This window comes from Caenorhabditis elegans, chromosome I (genome assembly GCF_000002985.6).
Source record: "Caenorhabditis elegans chromosome I".
Taxonomy (NCBI): Eukaryota; Metazoa; Nematoda; class Chromadorea; order Rhabditida; family Rhabditidae; genus Caenorhabditis; species Caenorhabditis elegans.
The window spans coordinates 7,267,085-7,289,322 of record NC_003279.8 but is presented as its reverse complement, the minus strand read 5'-3'; the positions used below and the strand labels follow the sequence as shown (position 1 = coordinate 7,289,322).

The 22,238-nt window shown below is 34.3% G+C and overlaps 7 protein-coding genes and 4 non-coding genes across 12 annotated transcripts; 10 read left to right on the top strand and 1 right to left on the bottom strand.

Annotated features, from left to right (window-relative positions):
- The first annotated feature begins 3,001 nt into the window (after positions 1–3,001).
- On the top strand, positions 3,002–3,022 carry 21ur-14201. The gene has a single exon (NR_050255.1).
- A 528-nt stretch (positions 3,023–3,550) lies between these two features.
- F21C3.6 (DUF4200 domain-containing protein) lies at positions 3,551–5,421 on the top strand. The gene is made up of 5 exons (NM_059658.3): positions 3,551–3,616; positions 3,722–3,880; positions 4,776–4,968; positions 5,113–5,196; positions 5,295–5,421. Exons 1-5 carry the CDS (start codon positions 3,561–3,563, stop codon positions 5,361–5,363), a joined length of 561 nt encoding a protein of 186 aa, NP_492059.1. The 5' UTR covers positions 3,551–3,560; the 3' UTR covers positions 5,364–5,421.
- A 139-nt stretch (positions 5,422–5,560) lies between these two features.
- pfd-6 (putative prefoldin subunit 6) lies at positions 5,561–6,359 on the top strand. Its single transcript, NM_059657.6, has 4 exons — positions 5,561–5,640; positions 5,688–5,758; positions 5,804–5,928; positions 6,067–6,359. Exons 1-4 carry the CDS (start codon positions 5,583–5,585, stop codon positions 6,191–6,193), a joined length of 381 nt encoding a protein of 126 aa, NP_492058.1. The 5' UTR covers positions 5,561–5,582; the 3' UTR covers positions 6,194–6,359.
- Positions 6,360–6,398: 39 nt separating this feature from the next.
- On the top strand, positions 6,399–8,857 carry rde-2 (the record flags this gene model as incomplete). Of its 2 annotated transcripts, none has more annotated exons than NM_001026228.4 (9): positions 6,399–6,687; positions 6,731–6,881; positions 6,942–7,091; positions 7,139–7,213; positions 7,356–7,415; positions 7,462–7,863; positions 7,912–8,131; positions 8,177–8,584; positions 8,660–8,857. In NM_001026228.4, 9 exons carry the CDS (start codon positions 6,452–6,454, stop codon positions 8,668–8,670), a joined length of 1,713 nt encoding a protein of 570 aa, NP_001021399.1. In that variant the 3' UTR covers positions 8,671–8,857. The 2 variants fall into 2 exon arrangements, with proteins under 2 accessions (NP_001021399.1, NP_001021398.1); NM_001026227.3 differs by having other exon boundaries at positions 6,452–6,687; positions 7,139–7,237; positions 8,660–8,799.
- Positions 8,858–8,995: 138 nt separating this feature from the next.
- hint-1 (Histidine triad nucleotide-binding protein 1) lies at positions 8,996–9,653 on the top strand. The gene is made up of 3 exons (NM_059655.7): positions 8,996–9,134; positions 9,179–9,316; positions 9,391–9,653. Exons 1-3 carry the CDS (start codon positions 9,012–9,014, stop codon positions 9,520–9,522), a joined length of 393 nt encoding a protein of 130 aa, NP_492056.1. The 5' UTR covers positions 8,996–9,011; the 3' UTR covers positions 9,523–9,653.
- A 46-nt stretch (positions 9,654–9,699) lies between these two features.
- Positions 9,700–9,720, top strand: 21ur-12937. Its single transcript, NR_050254.1, has one exon.
- F21C3.7 (Small integral membrane protein) lies at positions 9,709–10,588 on the top strand. Its single transcript, NM_001374912.2, has 3 exons — positions 9,709–9,828; positions 9,999–10,198; positions 10,417–10,588. Exons 1-3 carry the CDS (start codon positions 9,714–9,716, stop codon positions 10,519–10,521), a joined length of 420 nt encoding a protein of 139 aa, NP_001361901.1. The 5' UTR covers positions 9,709–9,713; the 3' UTR covers positions 10,522–10,588.
- F21C3.t1 lies at positions 9,896–9,968 on the top strand. Its single transcript has one exon. It is a non-coding gene; the product is annotated as a tRNA-Lys (tRNA).
- Positions 10,589–10,749: 161 nt separating the features above from the next.
- tyr-3 (Putative tyrosinase-like protein tyr-3) lies at positions 10,750–15,041 on the top strand. The gene is made up of 14 exons (NM_059654.5): positions 10,750–10,931; positions 11,014–11,146; positions 11,311–11,564; positions 11,611–11,687; positions 11,730–11,805; positions 11,846–11,968; positions 12,393–12,563; positions 12,608–12,801; positions 12,868–13,247; positions 13,595–13,759; positions 13,812–13,927; positions 14,019–14,091; positions 14,142–14,253; positions 14,960–15,041. The coding sequence occupies exons 1-14, from the start codon at positions 10,797–10,799 to the stop codon at positions 15,030–15,032; spliced, it is 2,082 nt and encodes a 693-aa protein (NP_492055.2). The 5' UTR covers positions 10,750–10,796; the 3' UTR covers positions 15,033–15,041.
- Positions 15,042–16,314: 1,273 nt separating this feature from the next.
- twk-1 (Potassium channel domain-containing protein) lies at positions 16,315–20,204 on the top strand. Its single transcript, NM_001306537.3, has 8 exons — positions 16,315–16,365; positions 17,145–17,242; positions 17,991–18,086; positions 18,259–18,418; positions 18,471–18,625; positions 18,671–19,309; positions 19,708–19,815; positions 19,861–20,204. Exons 2-8 carry the CDS (start codon positions 17,150–17,152, stop codon positions 19,963–19,965), a joined length of 1,356 nt encoding a protein of 451 aa, NP_001293466.1. The 5' UTR covers positions 16,315–16,365; positions 17,145–17,149; the 3' UTR covers positions 19,966–20,204.
- Positions 20,205–22,096: 1,892 nt separating this feature from the next.
- On the bottom strand, positions 22,097–22,228 carry F21C3.10. The gene has a single exon (NR_050253.1). It is a non-coding gene; the product is annotated as an Unclassified non-coding RNA F21C3.10 (non-coding RNA).
- Positions 22,229–22,238: the final 10 nt, after the last annotated feature.

Sequence of the window (22,238 nt, the reverse complement as noted above, 5' to 3'; positions counted from 1 at the left end):
AATTGGCTCCGTTTCGTCTGCACTAGAATGTGAAGAACGCCTCAAAAAAATCAAAGAGCAATAGACAACGTTCATGATCATAAATATTAGAATGTCAGAAAAATTTTATTCTAGAGGATTAAAAAGATTTTTAACTAAATTTTAGACTTATTCGGAAATTGCCTGTAGTGATTCAACAAATAGTTTTCATTTGATTTCAATTTAAGCTCAATTCTTTAAGAGTAGTTAAGCATTTGTTGAAAGTCTATTAAAAGTACAACTTATTTTAGTTCTCGCTAACACGAAAATGCAAATACATAAAACTAGTCCTATCCGTTTTGAGTAGTAATATTAACTTTTATAATTAGAAATGTTTCGTTTTTCTTTGAAAAACTTAAGTTTTAGGGTCAGATTATGTAGTTACTTATCATATGTAGTTACTGGTAAACATCTTTGTGGTCAAAAAAAAAAACAAATAACAATCATTTAGTTTGCTCTCCGAGCATTCTTTCTTACATTTCCAGCTGCTTATAAATTTTAAAAGAAATGAAAACAGGGAACATAATCATAAAATTATGATTAATTATTTATTTGTTGTCACCTGCCTGCGGATCACAATAAAATGAATGATGCGGCTTCATTTTTTCTTGAAATCAAATTTTTCCGATTGAATTTTCAGATTTCAAAGATCTAATCACAAATAACTATCGGGAAATCCCTGAAAAAAATTGAAGGTCCCTTTGTGGAGCGTATGAGCCATGTCAAGTTTCAAATTGACAAATTGATGAGAGTATACTGCACTATTTCACAAAAACCCTGACCGAAATTTTTGAACGATCACCTTTTCTCATCTACCAAAAAAAATGGTGTTTAAAAAAGTTGAATCTTGTAATTATACAATTCACTGTAAATTATCAGAACACATTGGCAACAAATAGATTATTGAATACTTGGGAAGGCGTAGTTTTTCTTTTAATTTGGAAAAAAATGAAATGCTAAAAGCTTGCAAATAATATCTTGGTAGCTTTCTGCCCAAGTTTGGCCCAAAGAGCCTGAAGCGGTAACAAGTTTCAGAATAGAGAAACTCTGATTTTTTGGCTGTTGTATGGCGTACGTACGTAACCAAACTTTTTCGTACTCTCATTAAATAATCCTACTAAATATAATACCATGAAAATTTGAGAAAATCTACAGGGCCTTATGTAATCACAATCCATCTTTCAAATGACCGGTCAAACAATTCAAAAGTTCAAAATTTATTTTATTTTTGAACTATCGCGTTGTTCGGTTATCAATTTCTTTATCAACGGGTCATCAATACAAAAACTTTCAATGTTGCTCCAAATCGGCGCCTGAACCGTTTGCTGCCCCTCCTCACAGAGACAACAAAGTTTTGGTGCTCTGCCGCGGCGCCCGGGGTCTGTTTGTCTGCAAAGTGCATGGTCACCGGGTGGCACCGTCTCACAGTCTGCTGCCTCAAAAGTCAGCTCCAGCTCCAACGTTTCGTGACACTGGAGGCAGTCACCCAGTGCCTGCACTATTATGTACTGTGCAAATATGCCATGGTTCACGAACGGGTTTTTGTAGGCCTTCTCCGACCCTCGATCTCGATTTTTTTTTAGTAACACACACAAACTATTGAAAAAAACCAGGAAGAAACGAAAAGTTTGAGGGAATTGTGTTGCGTAAGCGTAAGAAAGTAAAAAGTTGCCGAAAAAAGTTTAAAGTGCAAAAAGACTTTTGATGTTCTAAAACGAAAGAAAAAATGATGAAAAATTCTGAAAAGGGGAACTGATGAAGTATGACTCAGCAAAGTGGCAACAGTTGGCTCCGATCTGGAGCAAGGAGCCAAGAGTCATATGAACTTGAAACATTTGTATGAATGGGGAGGTTCATGTGATTTCATATGTTTTAAAATAACTGGGAGGCATTTATTAATTTTAAAAAGATAAGTATTTAGTTTTAAGTAATTTTAGTTGTTGAAAACCAATAATTTTCTCATTAGCAATATTTTTGTACGATTCACTTATATGTTCTAATTTAATCTTATTGTTACAGTAATTCAACAGCCTAACGTTTTCGTCAAAAATTATTCCAATTAATGAACATTTTGTATTAATTGTAGACTTTGCACTCGAGCGTGTTGTTGCTCAAGAAATACCCTCGCATGTGATTTCTTTCAAACGAACATATTTAATAGTAACTCATTCAAATTACCTTCATCTCAATCCTGCATGCTGGAAGCTCATGTCTTCGTTTCTCATGGATTAATGTTCAATTTCAAAACTATAGAACAACAAAAAACACATTTTAGTCACCGCATATTCTCTGGTTATTACTAATTTCCAGAAGCTTCCGTTAGTTAAATCTTAGATTTCGATTCGTGCGTCCACAAAACCAATGCTGCGAGGATCTAGCTGTGCGCAGTGTAAATCAATTATGAATGCTCAATCTATGAAGGTGGATGGAGACTGCAATGTTTAAATATACGGTAACACATTTTTAATTGCAGTTAGATGCAAGCTGCCAACTAAAATGTATATTGAGACGCCCTTCGTCCAACGTAATTTTTATGAATAAAGTATATGAGAAGTTTCCGTGGCAAAAAAACCAAACGTAAATACACAGTAACATAAACAATAACAATGAAACTAACGGGTAACACTGGCGTGATAAGTTGGCCCCAACTCCGAGAATCTTCTATTTCACTTTTTCCTCAATTTTTCGTGTACATATTGACTCACATTGACGTAAAGTGGTTTCTAGGCACGCTTTGGAACTCTACTTTCAACTGGTTTCGAAATCTTGTGTTGCAGAAAATAAATACTACAAATGGCACGGATCTATTAGCAAGTGGGAGTCGGAAAAACAGAAAATAGAATGGATGAGACATTTTAGAAGTGGTAATGTATTAAATGTTTTTTGAAATGTTTAGCAAGAGTTTCAAAACTATCCAGAGAGCTGAACAAATATAAAACTGTTTCATTCCTTATATAAATATGAAATAACTTATTATCATGAATTGGATATTTAAAAATGATATTCAAATCTTCAAAGCCATCAAATTAACTTGCAGAGTTTTGTGGTATCAACTAGTTAATAAAATATATTTGGTTTTAATATTCGAATGATAAATATCATTAATGATATAATGATTTAATGATACATATTTTGTGTTGGCTCATTATATCATCATTTACTATATATAAAGCGCGTGTCCTTCTGTCCCTATGTAGTTTGATCTTTGATCAGAGCAACGAAATTTTGGGAAACCTTATGCTAAATGCGCAGCAGACATCGATCGAGGTCCGCGATAGACACCGTATATCTAATGTGTTTTCTCAAAAAGTCGGGGGCCGCGCCGTAGGTGCGGTCCACGGCTGGTTTAAATATAATGTATTATATATAGAATGCTTTGTAGACCAACACAGTTGGAAGTAACAAATTATTCCTAACTTTTCATAAAAGTTGAGGTGTCACTTTTCAATTTTGCAATTCATTGGAGTACACGTGAATCAAAATTTTGAATATCTAGTTAAGAAATTTGCAAACTTTGAATCATTTCCGAAAATTAATGCAAAATGGCCAAAAAAACGGGCGGTATCGAAAAAAGAAAAAAGAAAGAAGAGCTCGCTAGGTGAGTTCTTCAGAGGAGGTCGGCACCCATTCGGCGCCAAACTAATTGTCGATCAACGGCAGATGTCCATTTTTAGGACGGGGGACCATCCAATTATCGTTTCAGAACAAAAAAGTCATCGCCATCGTCGTCACCGACAAAAAGTGAACGTGGAGAACGGGAACGTACAAAATGGAGAAAAAAGCGAAGGGAAATTGAGCTCAAGAAGGTAGCTGAACAATTGGAGCAGCATCGTATTAGAGAAGAGGCGGAGCTTGCAAAAAGGTAGGAGTAATTTCCTTTTTTAATTATAAGGAACTTATTTCTTTTGCTTTGTTATTCATAAAAAAATATTTAATTGCAAAAAGTCATGTTTGTTGGTCAATTTCTTCAACCATTTTTACCGATTTTCATAAAACAGGTGGAAAAAAGCAATTTGATATGATAATCGATGTAGGTGGAATGTTGGTTTTTAGCTATTAAATTGAAATGTTTCTCAGAAACATAATCAAATAGGTATATTCGTATTAAAGTGAGGTAAACTTTGATATTTGGCATTACATCACTAAGTTTCAAAACTTTTTTTTTTCCGTAACTTAAAGTTTGGGTAGCATGAATTAATACTAATCTGGAACTATTTAAGATCCCTATAAAATAGTTGGCAACGTTTTGATTGAATTGGGGTTTGTCTTGAAGTACTCGAAAATTTTCAATTTCTGTAGTATCAACAAAGAGCAGCGATAAAAACCTAACGTAAACGCCACGTGGAGCCAGAACGTCTCATTTCGGTTTGATCTACATGAAATGCGGGAATTGAGACGCAGACATCTCATCTGATTTCGCACGGTGAAGAGCGTGCGGACGTCACAATTTTCTGGAACACTATTCCCGCATTTTTCGTAGATCAAACCGCAATGAGACAGCCTGACACCACGTGAAACGCGACTTTCCTAATAAGAACCAATCGGCGACTATCTCCGCCTACTACTGAAACAATCAACGGATGAAGGCGGAGTAGCGTCACTGATTGGTCTGAACGTAGGCGGAGCGAATCCCTTATTGGTCTTGTAGTTTTCACTTTAGAGTGATTGTAAAGATTAGAAAAGTTGCAATTTCAAATTTCGTTTTGTTATAAAATAAAGTGAACATTCTGATTTGTTGAATTTTCAAACAATTTCAGAAAAACGGAAAATCAGAAGAAAGAATTTCGTAAACGCCAAGAAATATTCGAGAAAGTATTTCAAGACGCTGAATCTGGACAAAAAGCAGTTGAGAATGTGATGAGTGATTATCGGGAGTCAAGAAATGCAATCAAAGTGCAGTTATATACCGATTCAAATGATTTTATTCAAACACAACAAATTGAAAAATCGGTGAGTTTATGGTTTCTGTTTTACGATTTGTTTTATGATTTATTAGTATATTTGGATACAGTGTATATTAAATATTTTATTCAATTTTTTTTAGACTTTCAAAAAAGTGGATCAAGGCTAAAACAAAATTGATTTTTTTTCCAGCATTTCAACGCTGCTGGAGACCGACTTCGTTCTTCTGAAATTCAATTATCAAAACTAGAGTCAGAATTGAAAAAGACAAAACAGGTAAGAATATATTTTTATGTTTATAGAACCTAGGGAAATACCCTGAACTTACAAGAAACTTATTTAATTATTGTATATAATTAAGCTAAAACTTTCAGATACGCGAAGAATATTATCAAGATTCCATGCAAAGTTGGTTTTCACGATTCTGGAAATATCTATATTGAAAATATTTCGTATTGTCACTATTGAATGAAATTTTAGCAAAAGCATAACAAAATTGAAGTTAACATATACAATCCAGTTTTGAACTTCCGCCAAAAACGGAAAATGCGTCAAGAAAGCTTGCTGGCGCTTTGAAGGATGGCGCAGAACCCGTTTTTCTTCTAGATTTTTAAACACAATTTTGTTTTCTTTCACTTCTTTTCCCACTAAAAACGATCAAAATGGCTGATATGGCTAAATTCGAAGAAGAAGTTAACAAGCTCAGAACTCTTGAAAAAGGTTAGTAACTGTTAATTTAAACAATCTTTTCAATCGTTTAATTATAGACCGCGAAAAGTACTTCACGAGTCGCCAAGAGATGGAAATGAGATTAACTGAGAGTAAAAATGTGAAAGCGGTAAGAAAAAGTTTGAGATTCAGTTTTCATGTTATCTTCATTCAGGAGCTTGATCTGATGGAATCCGACTCGAAAGTCTACAAACTCATCGGAGCGGTTCTTGTTCGTCAAGATTTGGAGGAGGCTCGATCGACTGTGGAGAAACGGCTTGAGTTTATCGACTCTGAGACGTGAGTTGTAACGTTTATCATGTTTCTTTAGTATTACTTCTTGCACGCTATTGATTTACACGAAACAAATAAAAATAACAAATAAATTTTACCTTTAAACGTTTTAAAATGCAACAAAACTTTAATTACAATTTTCAGCAAACGAGTGGAAGCCAGCATCTCAGACATTTCGAAGAAGTGTACGGAACAGCGAGACAAGGTGATGAATATGCAAAAAAGCTTCCAGATGATGGCTCAAGCAGCAGCCCAAGCACAGAAGAAATAATCCAGTTTGTTCTATGAATCTCATATTTTTTGCTCTTAATTTGTTATTTTTTGCCTATTCTTCATCTCTGGTGTTTCTCCGAAACGAGAAGATCACATTAATTTTTCTATGAAAAAAATAAGTTTCTTGTTTCGGGGAACCATTTACAATAAATGCTTTCAAACTGTTTTATACCATTTGTGCTCACGTCTATGTTAAAAGTCATTGCTAATTACATCAGTTCTGATTTATAACTATATTCATTTTCTTGCTATTCAGATGCATAATGGGTACCATTCTTATTTTCCTCCAAATCACTATTATGCTCAAAGTCAGCCATCATCGTCGTATAATCCCCAACCACAAATTCAACAACCGCAAACCCAAATATATGGATTGGTAGTTGGTTACAATAAATATGGAAACAGAAATTATCTTTTCTATACCAAAAATATCGATGGATTTGTCGAAATCAGTGGAAATATTCAGAGCCTGCAGATAGGACGCTGGCTAAAGTTAGACATTATTTTATCTGATTTTATTAACTAGCAATTTTAGATTAACTGTTTGTCAGAACTTCGTGGGACAATACGTATTGGATTCCTCAAATAGTTGTGGATATGAAAACTGGGACGTTTTGCCGAATCACAGAAATTCATCGGCGAGATTCTTTCCGAAGTATGAGGCTAACGATGAAGGAGAAATTTTGGTAATCTCAAATGGAAAAAGTTTTAATAAATAAAGAGTACGGATTTTTATAATTTTTCAGATAACAGCTCGATTTGATGTAATAGTAGATCGGAAAAATAATTTGTATGATTTCACCAGTTACGATATTTCCTATGATCATATTATTGACGACTTTAGTCTGATCAAATCATCATGTCAACACTATGATGGACGCAGTTTTATTGTTGAAGTAAGTTATCGATTTTAAAAAAAACTATTAAAATAAAAATATTGCAGGCTCAAGCATCTCTGGCAGGTTGGGTCGCATTGAGTGTGCATGAAGATCCACAAAAGCTACACACCTGTGATGCTGTAAGCCGAAATGGATATCAATCAGTATGTGGCAAAAGTGTCCTGGTTCATTTTGAATTGTTCACATTTTGGTTTTTGCTTATCAAAATTTCCCAGAACATATAAGCCACAACCTCCTGCAGTTTACATAATATAATTTCAGCTCCCGAATCCAGTCGTTGATTCTGATGTACAGTATCTTCATGATACAAGACTGTTGGATGTATGTGACTTATAGTTCAGAATTTTTCAAGTAATCACATTTTTAGATTATGACTGGTAATGGATATGTTCAAACACCCGAAACCGACGTACAAGATCAACAATCAAGTCAACATCAAGAAGACGTGCATTCTCAAATGAACTCGCAGACATCTGATTCGTACAATTCCTCTAGAGTTGTGTCAGAGAATCGGGAAATACCTCCGGAAACTTTTCGAAGCCAAAGTATCGAATTGAATCAAGTTGATTCATCCTTGTCCCAGACTACAATCTCAAGTCGAGCAGCACCAGTTATTGATTCAAATCAGTTATCAGATGAAGATGAAATTGATGATGAAGATACATACGGAACACGTGGAACATCTAATATTCCGATGAGACCGTTTATTAAAGATTTAGCTCCAACGATGCTTCAACTGCTTCGTCAAGATAAAACTGATTCCGAAAAAGTACGTAATGCCAGAACAATAATATTAATCTTCATCACCATATTTCAGCCTCAATCTGCTTTATGCACCGTTGTGCAAAAAATCGATGGCTTTGCAATTTTGTACACAGCCAAAAGAGACGTTATAAACGTTTTGCTTCAAGAAAGATCGTGTGAAGGATTGGAAAGATCCCCTCAACTCGGAGACGTGGCATTCTTCGATATCTTGCCTCGTAGAATTGAAACAAAAGATAGGCTCATTTTCAAGATTCCATATACACATATTGCAGGTATTTTACAATTTACCAATGTTTTAAAAAAACTTTAATTTTAAGTGAAAAAGAAACCAGACACGCCAGATTCTCTCCTTAAAATTGATTGCTTTAAAAACTCGGTCAGATGCTTCGGAGGAGTGCTTGAAATGAAAGTAAAAATCGCACTTTCAAAACCTGAACTAGTAGTGGAGCAATATCATGACAACACAGAGATGAACTCGGATCATCATTTTTATTATTTGAAAGCAACAAATGGAGTACTTGTCACAATTCCAAAAGAACGTCTTCTGAATCATTTGAATTCGAAATTATCAGCAGATTTTGACCTAATCGCGTGGGTTGTTCATCGAAAACCAATTGGAAATGTTTCATTACATATTGGAAAGGGAGGTGAAGCTTATCAACAGTTCACAAATGGAGATATTCGAGAGCTTCCGCCATTGTCTTCTAATCAATATTTCATGAATGGTAAGTAAGAGGGAAACCGAGTTTTCGAAGAAACCTAGGAGAATTCTTGGTTTTCTATTCAAATTATTATTTCAGTTCGAAAGTAAAAACTGCACAATCGACAAATCACGTTATGGGTTCAAATTGTATTCTGGTACATTAATTCTTGTTCTTGTGTTAACTTTTTTGATTATTTTTTGTATCATTTTACTGATTAAAGCATTTATTTTCACATGTTTATTGTTTATTTCTCGTTGTCTAGCGTTTTCATCGTTTGAAATATATTGCATATTGGTTATTTTTTGCCCATTTTTCAATATTTTAGTATGGCTTCCTCTTTGGTTAAAACCGCTTTGCGTCTTGCTTACCGTAATCCAGTTAGGTCAGGGTTACTGTAGGCAAGGTGTCTTTATCGATTCCACCATTTTTCAGGTTTACAAAGAGAAACATGTCGGAAGTAGATAAAGCCCACTTGGCGGCAATTAACAAAGATGTTCAAGCCAACGACACTCTTTTCGGAAAAATAATTCGAAAAGAGATTCCAGCGAAAATCATTTTTGAAGATGATGAGGTATGTAAGATCAGGCAAACGATCACATAAAATATTTATTTAAGGCTCTCGCATTCCATGATGTCTCTCCACAAGCTCCAATTCATTTTCTTGTGATCCCTAAGCGTCGCATTGATATGCTCGAGAATGCCGTTGATTCGGATGCTGCGCTTATTGGAAAGCTTATGGTTACTGCTTCAAAGGTAATTATAAATGAGTAAAAACGAATTTGAAAATCCAGAAATCTCCATTATATTACTCTTAAATAAAATTCCAGGTTGCAAAGCAGCTCGGCATGGCCAATGGATACCGTGTTGTTGTGAACAATGGAAAAGATGGAGCTCAATCAGTTTTCCATCTTCATCTCCACGTTTTGGGAGGACGTCAGCTCCAATGGCCACCTGGATAAATATTGCATTGCTTACATTCTGCCACTAATTCATTATCAGTCTTGTAAACAAATCAGTAAAAAATTATATTTATATTTATTTCCAAAACTATTTTAAACCGTGGCATCATGTTTTTTGAAATAAATGCATTCTTTTTCTTCTATCTGACGTGTTCAATTATTGAAACAATTAATCATTTCTGGTATAAAATATGACGCTGTACGATAAAGTGAAATCAATTCTGACGATTCCTGACAAAAATAGTAACGATTCGATCGTCAACGCAACTGACTTGTACTTGGAGTGGGAGAAAGGAGACGGGCAGTGTAAGTGTCACGTGTTTCAATGGCAAAGAAAGAGTTTTTAAATGTCATGAAATATGAATGTCGCCGGGCCCGGTTAGCTCAGCCGGTAGAGCACCAGACTCTTAATCTGGTTGTCGCGGGTTCGAGCCCCGCATTGGGCTGATCTTTTTGTATAGTTCAATTTTTTTCAGATCTTCTTCCACTCTTATTGATTTTCGTTATCTTCTTTTGCATAACTTGCGGTGTGTTTCAAGCTTTGTTGAGCCTTGTGGTTCTCTGTATCAGAAGCCTTTGCGGATTTGATGAGGAAGATGAAAACTTCAATATCAATGGAAACCACTTTGCTAGAAATTCGACACCTTCTGAACATCACGAGGAAATTGGAAATTTGGTACGGTTGTTTTAAAAGGTTTTTTGATTATTATATTTAGAAAATAACAATATCAGAAAATCACAATAACGGCCATTCAGATTTTATTCAAAGCGTGTCCTTTCCATGGTCATAAACATGATGGAAGATCCAAATTAAAAGTAATTAAGTGATTGAAAATGATTATGGGACCTTTTGAATGAAATTTTGTTTCTCAACCTAATGTAAGTCTATTTTAGATGGGAACTGAAGCTGCATCCATATCTGAACTTCCTCAATATGGAACACCACGAACCAGAAAATCGAATACTTCTTCATCTCAGAACAGATGCCTTTCAGTTTGATTCGTTGAGTGAATTGGATTCTCAAACTTGATAACTCGTACCTTGATATCTCAATAAAAAGAAAATGAAAACTATGATAAATTCATATTCCCAAATTTCTACCATCCACTTGTTATTATTAATCTTTGTGTTTTCTTCTGTTATTTTTGTTAAAACATCTTCCTTAAAAACAGGTCGAGATAGAAAGTGTACTGTTCCAGTGTCACGACAATCAACAAAATTGCAAGAGTATAAGAGAACAATTTACAAAAATTGGATTGGAAAATATAACAAAAATGATCCGGTATATTATTCTGCTAGTATATTTTCTAATTTTTGAAGTAAACTCTCAGTTAGACTGCTCAAAAGCTCCAACTCCTGCTATTCGAATAATGTGTAATCAGATTCAAAGATGGGATCAAAAAGCAAGGGTAAGTGGTTTAAGGATTACATTATTTGAAGAAATGTACTGAAATTATTCTTAAACTTTTGATGCATAATCTTAAAGTTCAGGCAACTCCATCATTATCCGGTGACGTGAAAACACCTGGAATTGCTGGTAAAGCAATGGCTGCTGAATTTTCTCCAATTGCAAGTAATGTGTTTCAATGTATGGATATCGCTTGTCTTTGTGTATTTTTCAGAGGTAAGTAACATAATCTGTCATAATTTTGACAATTATAAAATAGCCTCAAAGCTGATCTATAAAAGATAAATGTAATATAGAATGTAGAATCAATTTGTGAGCTTTCATCGTTTATACTTTTGGTGATCAAGGAAGTATTCCCAATTTTTCGTTAGTTTTTTCAGGAACCGGTGGAAATAATTGCGTGGTTCAAGGTCGTCCACTTGGAAAAGTCGTAAGAAAAGAATACCGTATGCTTTCTGATGATGAACGACAACGACTTCATCAAGCATTCCGAACTCTGAAACAGAATGGAGAATACGATCGACTGGCAAGAGTTCATGCTCAATATTCTGAAAGTGGAGCTGCTCATTCTGGACCAGCATTCCTTCCGTGGCATAGAGAATTTGTAAAAAGAATGGAGTTCCTGATTCGACAGGCTTGTTATCTCTCGTATTTAAAATTGAAAAATAAATATTGTTTAGGTTGACCCATCACTTCATCTTCCATATTGGGATTCATCATTAGATCAAAATCTTCCAGATTCAAAAGATTCAATCTTGTAATTATTATTTCAATTTACAAATTTGATTTCAATATTCAGATGGACGAATGAATTTATGGGAGATGCCAATGGAGAAGTTAACAATGGACCATTCAGAAGCTGGAAAACTGTAGAGGTAAGGAAACACTTTATTTCAATTCTTATAATTTTTATAGAACAAACCAGCAATCACAAGAGCAGTCGGGGCTCAGGGAAAAGGATATTCAGAGGATGAAATCAACACAATGCTAGGACAAACAGATATTGCTCAAGTTCTTGCTTTCTCTGCTCCACAGAGGGTAATCATCACATTTTCTCCTAAACACTTCAAAAATTATTCTAAAAATGGAGCGAACATGGCTTTTGTTATAAATTATAGATAATAGTCTGCAAATATCGAATATAACTTTCAAAAAGTTTTAAAATTTAATAATGTTCCAGAAATGTCATTAGAATTAACCAAAGTTTTCCAATCGGCTGAATTATTTGCAATTTATTTCACAAACTGGTTGAAAAGGCATATTGAAAAACAAAAAATGCGATGAACTTTGAAAATAATTACTTTGTGCACATTTCAAAACAAAATTAGCCATTGAAAAAATTTTCGCAACTATGAAGAGATTTTTGAAACTAAAAACCAATTTTTTTTACATATCATTAAAAAACTCACGGAGGCTAGAACTTCTGAAATGTTTTTAAGTCTCCTAAAATTCAAATTTATAGGGTTGTCCTTATCAACCAAACTTTAACGTCCCTGAATACACTCATGGAAATCCTCATATATATGTTGGAGGTGATATGTTAGAGACATCAACAGCTGCAAATGATCCAATATTCTGGATGCATCATTCTTTTGTTGATCTTCTTTGGGAAATGTATAGACAATCAAAACAGGTAAAGTCATCAACATTAGCAATCATTTATTTATTGATTTTAAGACAAGAGCAACACGAGAAACAGCGTATCCAGCTGATAATCGACAATGCAGTAGTGAGCATCATTTTAGAGCAGCTTTCATGCGCCCATTTACACCAATGAGAAATGCAGATGGACTCAGTAATATGTACACTGATAATTTATATTCTTATGCTCCAAGACCGTCATGTAATGCAGGACCTACATGTGGATCACCGTATGTTTTTCAAAAATTTGACCCAAAACTATCTGGTGAGCATTATACAAATCGGTATTATTATAGATATCTATTCTGTGACAAATCACACGGAGCTCCTCGTTGTGCAGTTCGAATGAAGCCTGAGGGAAACTGCGCTAGTTTTAAGAATGGAGAAGATGCATGCTATCAAGGAAGTTGCCAAAGTGGAAAATGTGTTGCAGGATCACAAAATGTTACTCCACCACCAACAATTCAACCCACAAAGCCAGTGGTTACAGTTGAGGTATTTAGTGAAACATGCTTAAAGATTAGATTGAAATTTTTTCAGACATCTTGTTTTAATGAAAATGAATGTTGTGGTCCATGGTCAGCAAAAGGAGAATGTCAAAAAAATCCAGTTTATATGAATGTTTGGTGTAAAGCATCTTGTAGGCAATGCACACCAAATTATAATATTAATGAAGGTACGTTATTTCAGGATTATTTTAATTTAACTTGATTTCGTGTTTTTTTTCAAATGGTCTCCACCTTTTTGAGACCTCCTTAAAATTTCGGCTAACTTTAGCTATAATTTAAAATTTTGGCAACTTATCCGTGTTCAAGCGACTTTAATGTAGTCTCTATTCGAACAATACCCGCCGTTTAATTTGTGTTACATTGATTTAAAAAATGTGTTTTCAACAATAGAATTTTTGAATTTCAAACTATTTTGGATATTTTAAAACAAAAAATCCATGCATGATAACCCAAGCTTACTCAGAGACTTACCCAGGGAATTATATAAAAATATTTTTTACTTAATTTTTTTCAGAGTGTTCTGATCGTCACACCAACTGCGCAATGTGGTCTCGGTCTGGGGAATGTAACAAAAATCCGCTTTGGATGTCAGAAAATTGTCGAAGCTCTTGTCAAAAATGCGGCCGATCAAGAGCAGCAACATGTGGAGGAGGTGGTGGAGCTGATAGTATAAGCAATCGTAAGCCATTTACTTTGCTTGAAATATAATGTTAATCTGGAAGGAATTTCAGCAACAACGATGCCGCCTGCAACAAATAATGGACAACAGAACACTCCTTGTGATTCACCGATGTGCTACAATGAGGATCAATGTTGTCCTATTTGGGCACAACGGGGACAGTGTAGGGTGAGAAATTAATCTTACTTTTTACTGCTTCTACCATTCCATAACATCACATTTCATGACGTAACTTCTACCAGAACATTGAAATTTTCAGTCGAATCCTGGTTACATGACATGCCAATGCAAAGTGAGCTGTGGAGTGTGTCGACCAAATTATGTTTATGGACGTGAGTAACGCTCAAATTGACTTTCCAGTCATAATATTAAAATTTTTCAGCATGTGCAGATTATCACTATGATTGTGCCGCATGGGCGAGAAGAGGAGAATGTCTAAAAAATAAATGGATGCCTGAAAACTGTAGACGTTCGTGTAACACTTGCGTTAATCAGTAAGTTTTTTATTTTAAAAATGTGGCGATATGCCGGTCCTGATGTACCTGACGAACCGGACTGAAACGGATGTCCGGCGTCCGCGGTTTCCGGATTCACGTGAATTTGGTGTCTGGTATTTTGCGGTGTGTATACATAGCCTTGATTTATAAATTTTTAGAACGAGACTGTGTCATGTCTTTAGTCTCCTCCAACTAAACCTTGAGATCGGTTTGGCTCAGCTTATTCAACTGTATAAACTTGGTTCTTTGCAAGACGGCCGCGTTTAAACCATTTCCAAACTTTTTACCGAAGTTCTGTCAACTTCTGCGCCTAGTTTACTTTTTTGGCAGATGTTTGACTGACGCGAAATTCTAAGTTGACAACAAGTATAGCAAAAGTCTTCCGTTCTACTATTTTTTTTCCGAAGAGATGCGATATTTCCACTTCTCTTAAAACACTTTTTTAGAAACAATTTAGATTACAGTATTAAAATATGCACTACTATCAAAGAATACTATACAATTTCTACGAGATTTCCACTTTTTTCATTGATTTCGTAATTTTTGCTGTTGTTCAAAAAAGTGTTGCTTTGTGAAGAAACACTATTGTGTAAAAGTGCAAAAGTGCAACAGGAGGCTTTTTGTGAACTTTGATCCAGAAGAAAGAGTCCATACAGTTTCTCAAGGACACTATTCCCACATGTGATAATAATACATTTTTTAGACAGCAGCTGGCTGCCAGATGTGCGACAAGAATAGTTCGAAGCGCATTTTTGGAATTGATTCGCATGAAGTGACCGGAAGGTTTCTGTCATTTTTTCAAACAATTTTCACATTATGATTGCCACTTTAAAACATATAAACATTTCACATCATGACGCCTTTCCTTCCGGTTCAGACATTTTTCAGATGTTTAGAAAACAGTTTTTCTCGTTTTTTTTTCGTCAAACAATTCCTCTACATTTTCTGTGACGAATGACACAGGTGGTTGACCATCTATCAATTCTCATTATCAGTTGACGATACTTTTTTTTCTTCAATTCGAGAAGCTGCAGAAGGCGTCGGTCATCAAACAGTTCTCTTCTTTTTTTTGATTTGAGACACCGATTTATTTTTTGAATTTAATTCAATATGACGCACTTGACACCCATTGATTCTAACACCAATTACTCGAAAAAACGATAGAATTTTTGGTGTTTTGTGTTGGATTGTTGTAAAGAGGAAAAGGTGACTGAATACTCACGAATGTTATGAGTCATTATATTTTTGTATGTTTTGTCATTCTATTACGTACAATTATAAGAAGAAAGTCTATGTGTACCATTTTAAACTAACTCCATTACACTTTACCTTCAAACAAATTTTTTTATAACAAGAGCTTTTATTTTTATTGAATCTTTAACATTATTCCACAGTTATCGGCAATTCCTGAAGTAATCAACTTGAGCAATGTGATGGCATTTCTGTATATTTTTCAAAAATTATTTTGGGACGCAACAATTGCCTACTGTGAAAATTTTGGTAATTGTTCGGCAATCGTTAAAAAAGAATGTTTTTTGAAATGTGATATGTTTTTGATTTTATTGAAATCGAATATAAACACATACTGAAAATGCAGTGTTAATGGTTTCTCCCACAATCTCCCATAACGTAGTATAAAAATCCAAAAATCCATTTTATCCTAAAGATTGGGAAAATGTATTCAAATTTTAACTTATCAAGTAATCAATTAAACAGTAACTATTCATAAATTCTATATTTACTTTGTTTTTATTCCAATCGTTCAGCCACTAAACACCGTTTCATCATAAATCTTATTGAATTATTTTTGTATATCGTTTCCGTTGTTTCGCCCCCTCTCATACCGCCATTGGTTCTAAATATAGCCAATCTCATAGAATCTTGTCAAAACTATCAATAAGAGAACATAAAAGATACGGAGAAAAATAAAAAGTTATCTGATGCGCAGATGATAACGCCTGAAGTGTGAAGTTTACAGACAACGTCCGATTTTTCGTTAATTTGCAGCCGTTTTTTTTTTCAATTTTTGACTGAACTTAACTTAAAATATTTGCTTTTTACAGAAAATCCGCAGTTTATACAAGACTTCAACATTTTAGTCAAATGCAGGTATTTCATTTTGTGAAAGCAAACGAAAAACTAACTTCTTTTTTAATATTTTTCATTTTGAGGTTAAAAATACTGGGCCTATTTTTTTCAATTTTATACTTACTATTAGATTTAAATTTTTAAATAAAAATTTATTAAAAAAATTTAGCTCAGTTTCACCGAAATTGAGTCCCAATTTTTGTTATCATTCCATTTTCTTCTCTGAAAGTTTAAAATAATGGGGATTTCAAAAAATATGGAACCCGATTTTTCACAGAATTCATTTTTATCGACTTCGCAATTCAGCCAATTTTCGAAACTACTGGAAAATACTTGAAAACCAGTTTCTTATGTGACCTTTTCAACACATCCACGTGGTTCACATTTTATCATTTCGAACTTTCCTCAACAGAGGCTGAAGTGATGTGTGTGTTAATTTGTGCAATAAAAAATAAACTTTTCTATCCTTTTACCACCTCAAAACCAGTTTTTCACAATTCGAATTCCATTTTTTTTTCAAAATTATCAGAGACTTACTTACCTATGTGTCATTTGTCAGTGTCTCTCAAAATTCTATACTATTTCTGACAAATAGCCTCTCATTCTAATTACTGGTCGTTTTTTGGACTAAAATGAGGGGTCAAAAGATTGGAAAATAAGACAAGTTTGTCATAAACGGCAAATAAAAACTCATTGAAAAGAGACCCGGCCCCTTTCAATACATTTAGTATCAATTCTCCAAAAGTTTATGATCCTCGTTTTCGATGTTCAGTGTGTTGCGAGAGACGGTTTATTTGCAGGTAACATGACTTTCAACGATGGTGACAACGATCGGATTGGAAAAGAAGAAGAACATGCTGGATTGATTGAAAATCAGATTATTTCACAGAAAACGAAGGTGAGCATTTTGACAATTCACTAGAAAAACAATGGAGAAACTATTTGAACTAAATATTTTTCCATACAAATATATCCGAGAGACGAAAATTGTTTTGAAATTTCGGCACTTTGGCAATTGCAGATCACGAAACATTTCAAGGTTTTAAGGCAAAAACAATTAATCTTATGTATGGAAGCTGCAAAATGTCCCGGCTTAAGGTTTCGAAAAGAATTCTTGTGAAATACGGTTCACAGAAAGTGAGAAATGCAAACATCTCATCATTCACATATGACAATGACCAAAATTTTTCTAAAAACTCTCTGAAATACGATTTCAACAAAATTATAAATTTCCTTGTCCTGCCAATACTTACTTAGGGTTACTGTAGAATAAATATTATTGTGGAAGTACTTACTTCCTTTTTCTATTTTCAGTGGTTTCTAATTAGAAATTCAAGTTTTCGTCAAAACAAAACAACTTCAGTAATTATTTTTTGAAACGATGACTCAACTAAACAGATCAGTTTTATTTTCAAAAATCGTTGAGAGAAATTTCAAGTGATCATATTTTTATAGTTTGTGTTTAACTAGAATATAATCAATGACCATCTCTCAAACTTTTGCAGTAAATCTTCTCATTTTATGAGATCAATTATTTCCGCTAGCATCTTTATCTTAAGATATCACCATCTTCCAATATATTTTCAACGAAACAATTTGAACCTTCCAATGATTTATCAGTTTTATTTTTAATATATATTTTTTAGAAACAATTACCATCCTGGCTGGATCGTCCATATCATGTTTGGAGGGATCAGTTTCAACAGGATAAATGTTGCCCCAAGAAAATGGTTAAGCGGGAGGTGAGCACTGGGACATTAACCAGAAAATTATTTTAAAAACAAAACCACTGTAGGCAAATGATGCTCAGGCGGAAGATTTTAATTATGAACAATTTTCTAAAACATGAAAATCAGAAATCAATTTTTTTAACGTGCTGGTAATATTTTTGAAAAATAAAGTTCAAATTTTCAGTTAATGTTTGCCTCGACATATGTTCTCATTCTGAACGTTGCGTTAATTCTTTATGTTCTATTCGGATGTCAAGTCTTCGATCTGCGACATTCTTCGACAAATAATGAAGCATCCTTCTTGGATAGAGCTCTTTTCTGCATTACAACAATTTCAACAATTGGTAAATATGATACTTTAGATCTCAAATAAAATAACTATTTGAAAACTGACAGGATATGGAAACATTGCTCCATTTGACGATCGAGGAAAAGTAATTTGTATATTATATTGTGTGGCTGGAATACCATTGTTCTTCATGACTGTTGCAACGAATAGTGTACTTGTTGTAGATATTTGTAATATTGTACACAGAAGTTATAGCTCACAGGTAATCTTTATATTTGAATTTCAGATGTTTAACAGTAATTTTCAGAACGTGGAGAACTCCGGATTTCGATGGTATACCTCTGCAATTCTTCTAGCCGCTCATTGTTTTATTGGAGCTCTCATATTCTCACTGTGGATCGATCAACTTGACTTTCTAGATGCATTCTATTTTAGTTTCATTTCGATTACAACTATTGGATATGGAGATTACTCCCCAACTCCAGAAGGACTTTTTCAATATATAATTGTAACTGTATACCTTTGCACTGGAGTTGCTACAATGCTTCTATTTTTTGCAAGTCTTCAAAAAGGAATCATGTGGATTCATTACTATGGAAGAAAGGTTTCAGATTCAGAAGAAGCTGAAATTTGGTTTGGAGGGCAAATGATGACTGTCAAGGATTTGGTCACTTTGGTGGCTGAAAAGTTTGGATCAACGCCGGAAAAACTGAGGGAAGTATTACATGATCTTGATAAGATATTGGAAGTTGCATGCAAACAAGCAGAGGAAGATGACGATGAAGAAGATTGGAGATCAGTTAATAATTCGGAAGCTTTATCTCCTCCTGCTCCAAGAAAGAAGACAGTTTTCTTATCAGGATCTTCCGATGGAGATGATTGTCAGGCAACGATTCATTCCTTCACAAGTACTAATCAGAGAAGTATTCCGAAGGATACTGAGTTGGTAGGTGATAACGGAAATATTACGGGAAATTCAGAAAAACAGAGTTTTCTTTAAAAAAAATTCCGTCCAAATTGGAATATTTATTTGAGGAGACAGAAATTCCCGACTGAATTTCCAGTTGCACCATTTCCTTTGAATCAAAATGTTCCCTCATGGTGATATCTACTTTACTTCAAACTTTAATTTAATTACTTTAAAAATAGAAACTCATTAAATGTTTCGGAAATTTGCTTGGAAAGTTCTTTATCCGCGGCTATATATCCCGAACTTACTTTTTAGCGTCCTTCCTATTTTATTTTTCGTCGTTTACTTTTTTTTTTGGCCATAGGAGCATTTTTAAGTCTACCATACGCTCCTTTAGATAAAAATATATAATTTTAATTTTCAATTTATTTCAGGCAATTCTTGCCCTCGGCACTATTCAACATCATTTGAGGAAACCATCAGTTCGAGGAATACACGGTCACCACCATCATCCAAAGATTCCATTTTCTAAACCGGCCTCTGTAAGTTAACTGAAATTGCTTCTAAGTGATATTTCATATGTTTAGGACAGCAATATTGAGTCAAAAGAAGCAATTACATCACTTGATTTACGGAAGAAAGCTCATCGGGTACACAGTGATGGTCGACTTTTACTGCAACAAGATGTGTAGATATTCTGCAATTTTAGATTTTTCGAAACAAAAAAAGAAACGGATATCAATAATGTGTTACTTTGTCAATTCACCTGGTCAAAACAAGTGGCTTTAATACGTAATTTTTTAACGAAAGAAACTCATTGTTCTGATTGTATTATTTCTATGGAAATAAATGAAACATTTTTCCCCAGCTGACTACGAGCTTAATTTTTCGTTTCAGTATTTGGAAACAAACTTGAGAACATAAAGTCATTTTATTAATAGGTTGATAACTGTATGTAGTAGAAAATAGTAAATTGACAGCATATTGAGCGCAGTCATTAAACAGTGGCATTCTCTGGTAAAGGTTAAAGTGGGAATAGACTCAAAAAGGTCTTAAACTAACTAATTTCATTATTCTTTAAAAAATATCGAAAATGTTGGGAATATTTTTGCCATCAGAATCCTTTTTGCATATATATTTATTGTAATTTTTTAATTAACTTATCCTTTGAATTTTTTAAGAAAAAATTCTGAAACAACATTTTCTAGTAGATCAGCAATACTTACAAGGAAAAAGAATGGTACATGTCACAGAAATCTTAGAAATTTCGAGAGTCTTCTTAAAAGTTTTTAGAAACTTTAATTTTTTATTTCAATTTGCTGAGAAACAAACTAATTCAACTTTTCGTGTTTCCAGACTGTTAACTAGGAGAAAATGATTTCAATTCTTGGTCGATGTACATACTTGATCGGTGTTCCCGTGTTCACTTTGAATTTCAGGGGGTGGCCCCGAGAACAAAGATGAATAAGAGGAGCGAAAATCTCAAAAAGAAACAGACACACACACATTTACGCACACACATACAAATACTGTGTGAGAGATATAGATGGGGGAGAAATTGGGCAAATATTACTATTAGAAAAACGAGAAAAATTCGAAGAAAAGGCGAGCGGAGGATGCGCAGAAGTATCCGAGTGTGGGATGGGGGAGCAAAGACATGGCACAAAAAAGTCGAGAGATTCGGTGAAACTTCCTTCACCAATGCCACTTGGTCTCTCATCATTATTACAACACATTTTTGGAGAGAATGGATATGAAAGTTAGGTTAAGCTACAAAAAAAACGTTATTTGCAACAGTTAAAAAAACAGGTTTCTCAAACAATCTATAACTAATAATCTGAAAAGTTAATTCCTAGCTGGGAGACTAATATCTGATCAGCACATAATATGTCCAGAGAGATCTTCGCAGCAGTGATATTGTGGCACACATCCCCAACGAAGTCGGCCACAATGTGCCAAACGCGCCTCGCAGTGAGTGCATTGCGGATGCTCGTTTTCGTGAAACACATATCGTACCGGTCCTCAATCGAAATGAGTATGCGCACATCGCGAATGAACTATGCGAATACAAAATAGTGATTTTTAAATGAAAACGTTAAGGTTGAATATCATGGTTTGACAAAAAAAATAAATACTTATAAAATTGCTTGAGGTATTAAGGTACACTATATTGAATATTATTTGGCAGCACAGTTTCTATATAACATTTTCTCATGTTAAATTTTTTGATGGATTTCTGAATTTTAATGTAGACAAATGTTTTCAACGACAAAGCATCCAACTTTGAATGTACTTCAAAGAACACGATGGAAGCAAAAATATTTTTTTAAACTCAAAACGTCGCTTTTTTTAAAATTTTTCTAAATAATTGTGTCCAAATCCGATTTAGATCTATTATTATTATTCGGATTTCTTACACAGTATTCATTAATGTTCTAATAGTGTTGTTTCTAATAATAAAATAAGACCAGTTTGCTGGTCCAGGTTACTGAAATCACTGATTCCAATTTTTTATACAAATATAAGTAAACTAAGAATGAATCCCTTAATTTTTTTTCTACATTTTTTTATCTACTCCCACAAGTTCCAAGCGCTTACTCTCAAAAATCTCTTACGTATGTCTCTATCCAATAATAATGTGTGCTCAAAAAAGCGCGGGCTCATTCCGAAAGAACCCCCTCCTCTGATTTTTTCAACAAGTTCTACAGTAATCTCTTCGTTTCTCAATTTAACATACTCTTTCGATGAACCTGAAAGATAAAGTACTTGGACTGGCGACGCAAAAGCTCAAAACGTATGGACAATGCACATCCAAGAGACGTTTGATGCTCTCGGCAACAGTTCATTGTGTGGATATCGGAGAGCCCCCTTTCTTGCGCACGGGCGCTAAGCAAGAGAGGAAGATGAGGGGGAGTTTGAGTTGCTCCGCCCTATGAAGTGTGCCGAGTGAAGCTCTCTCTTGTGT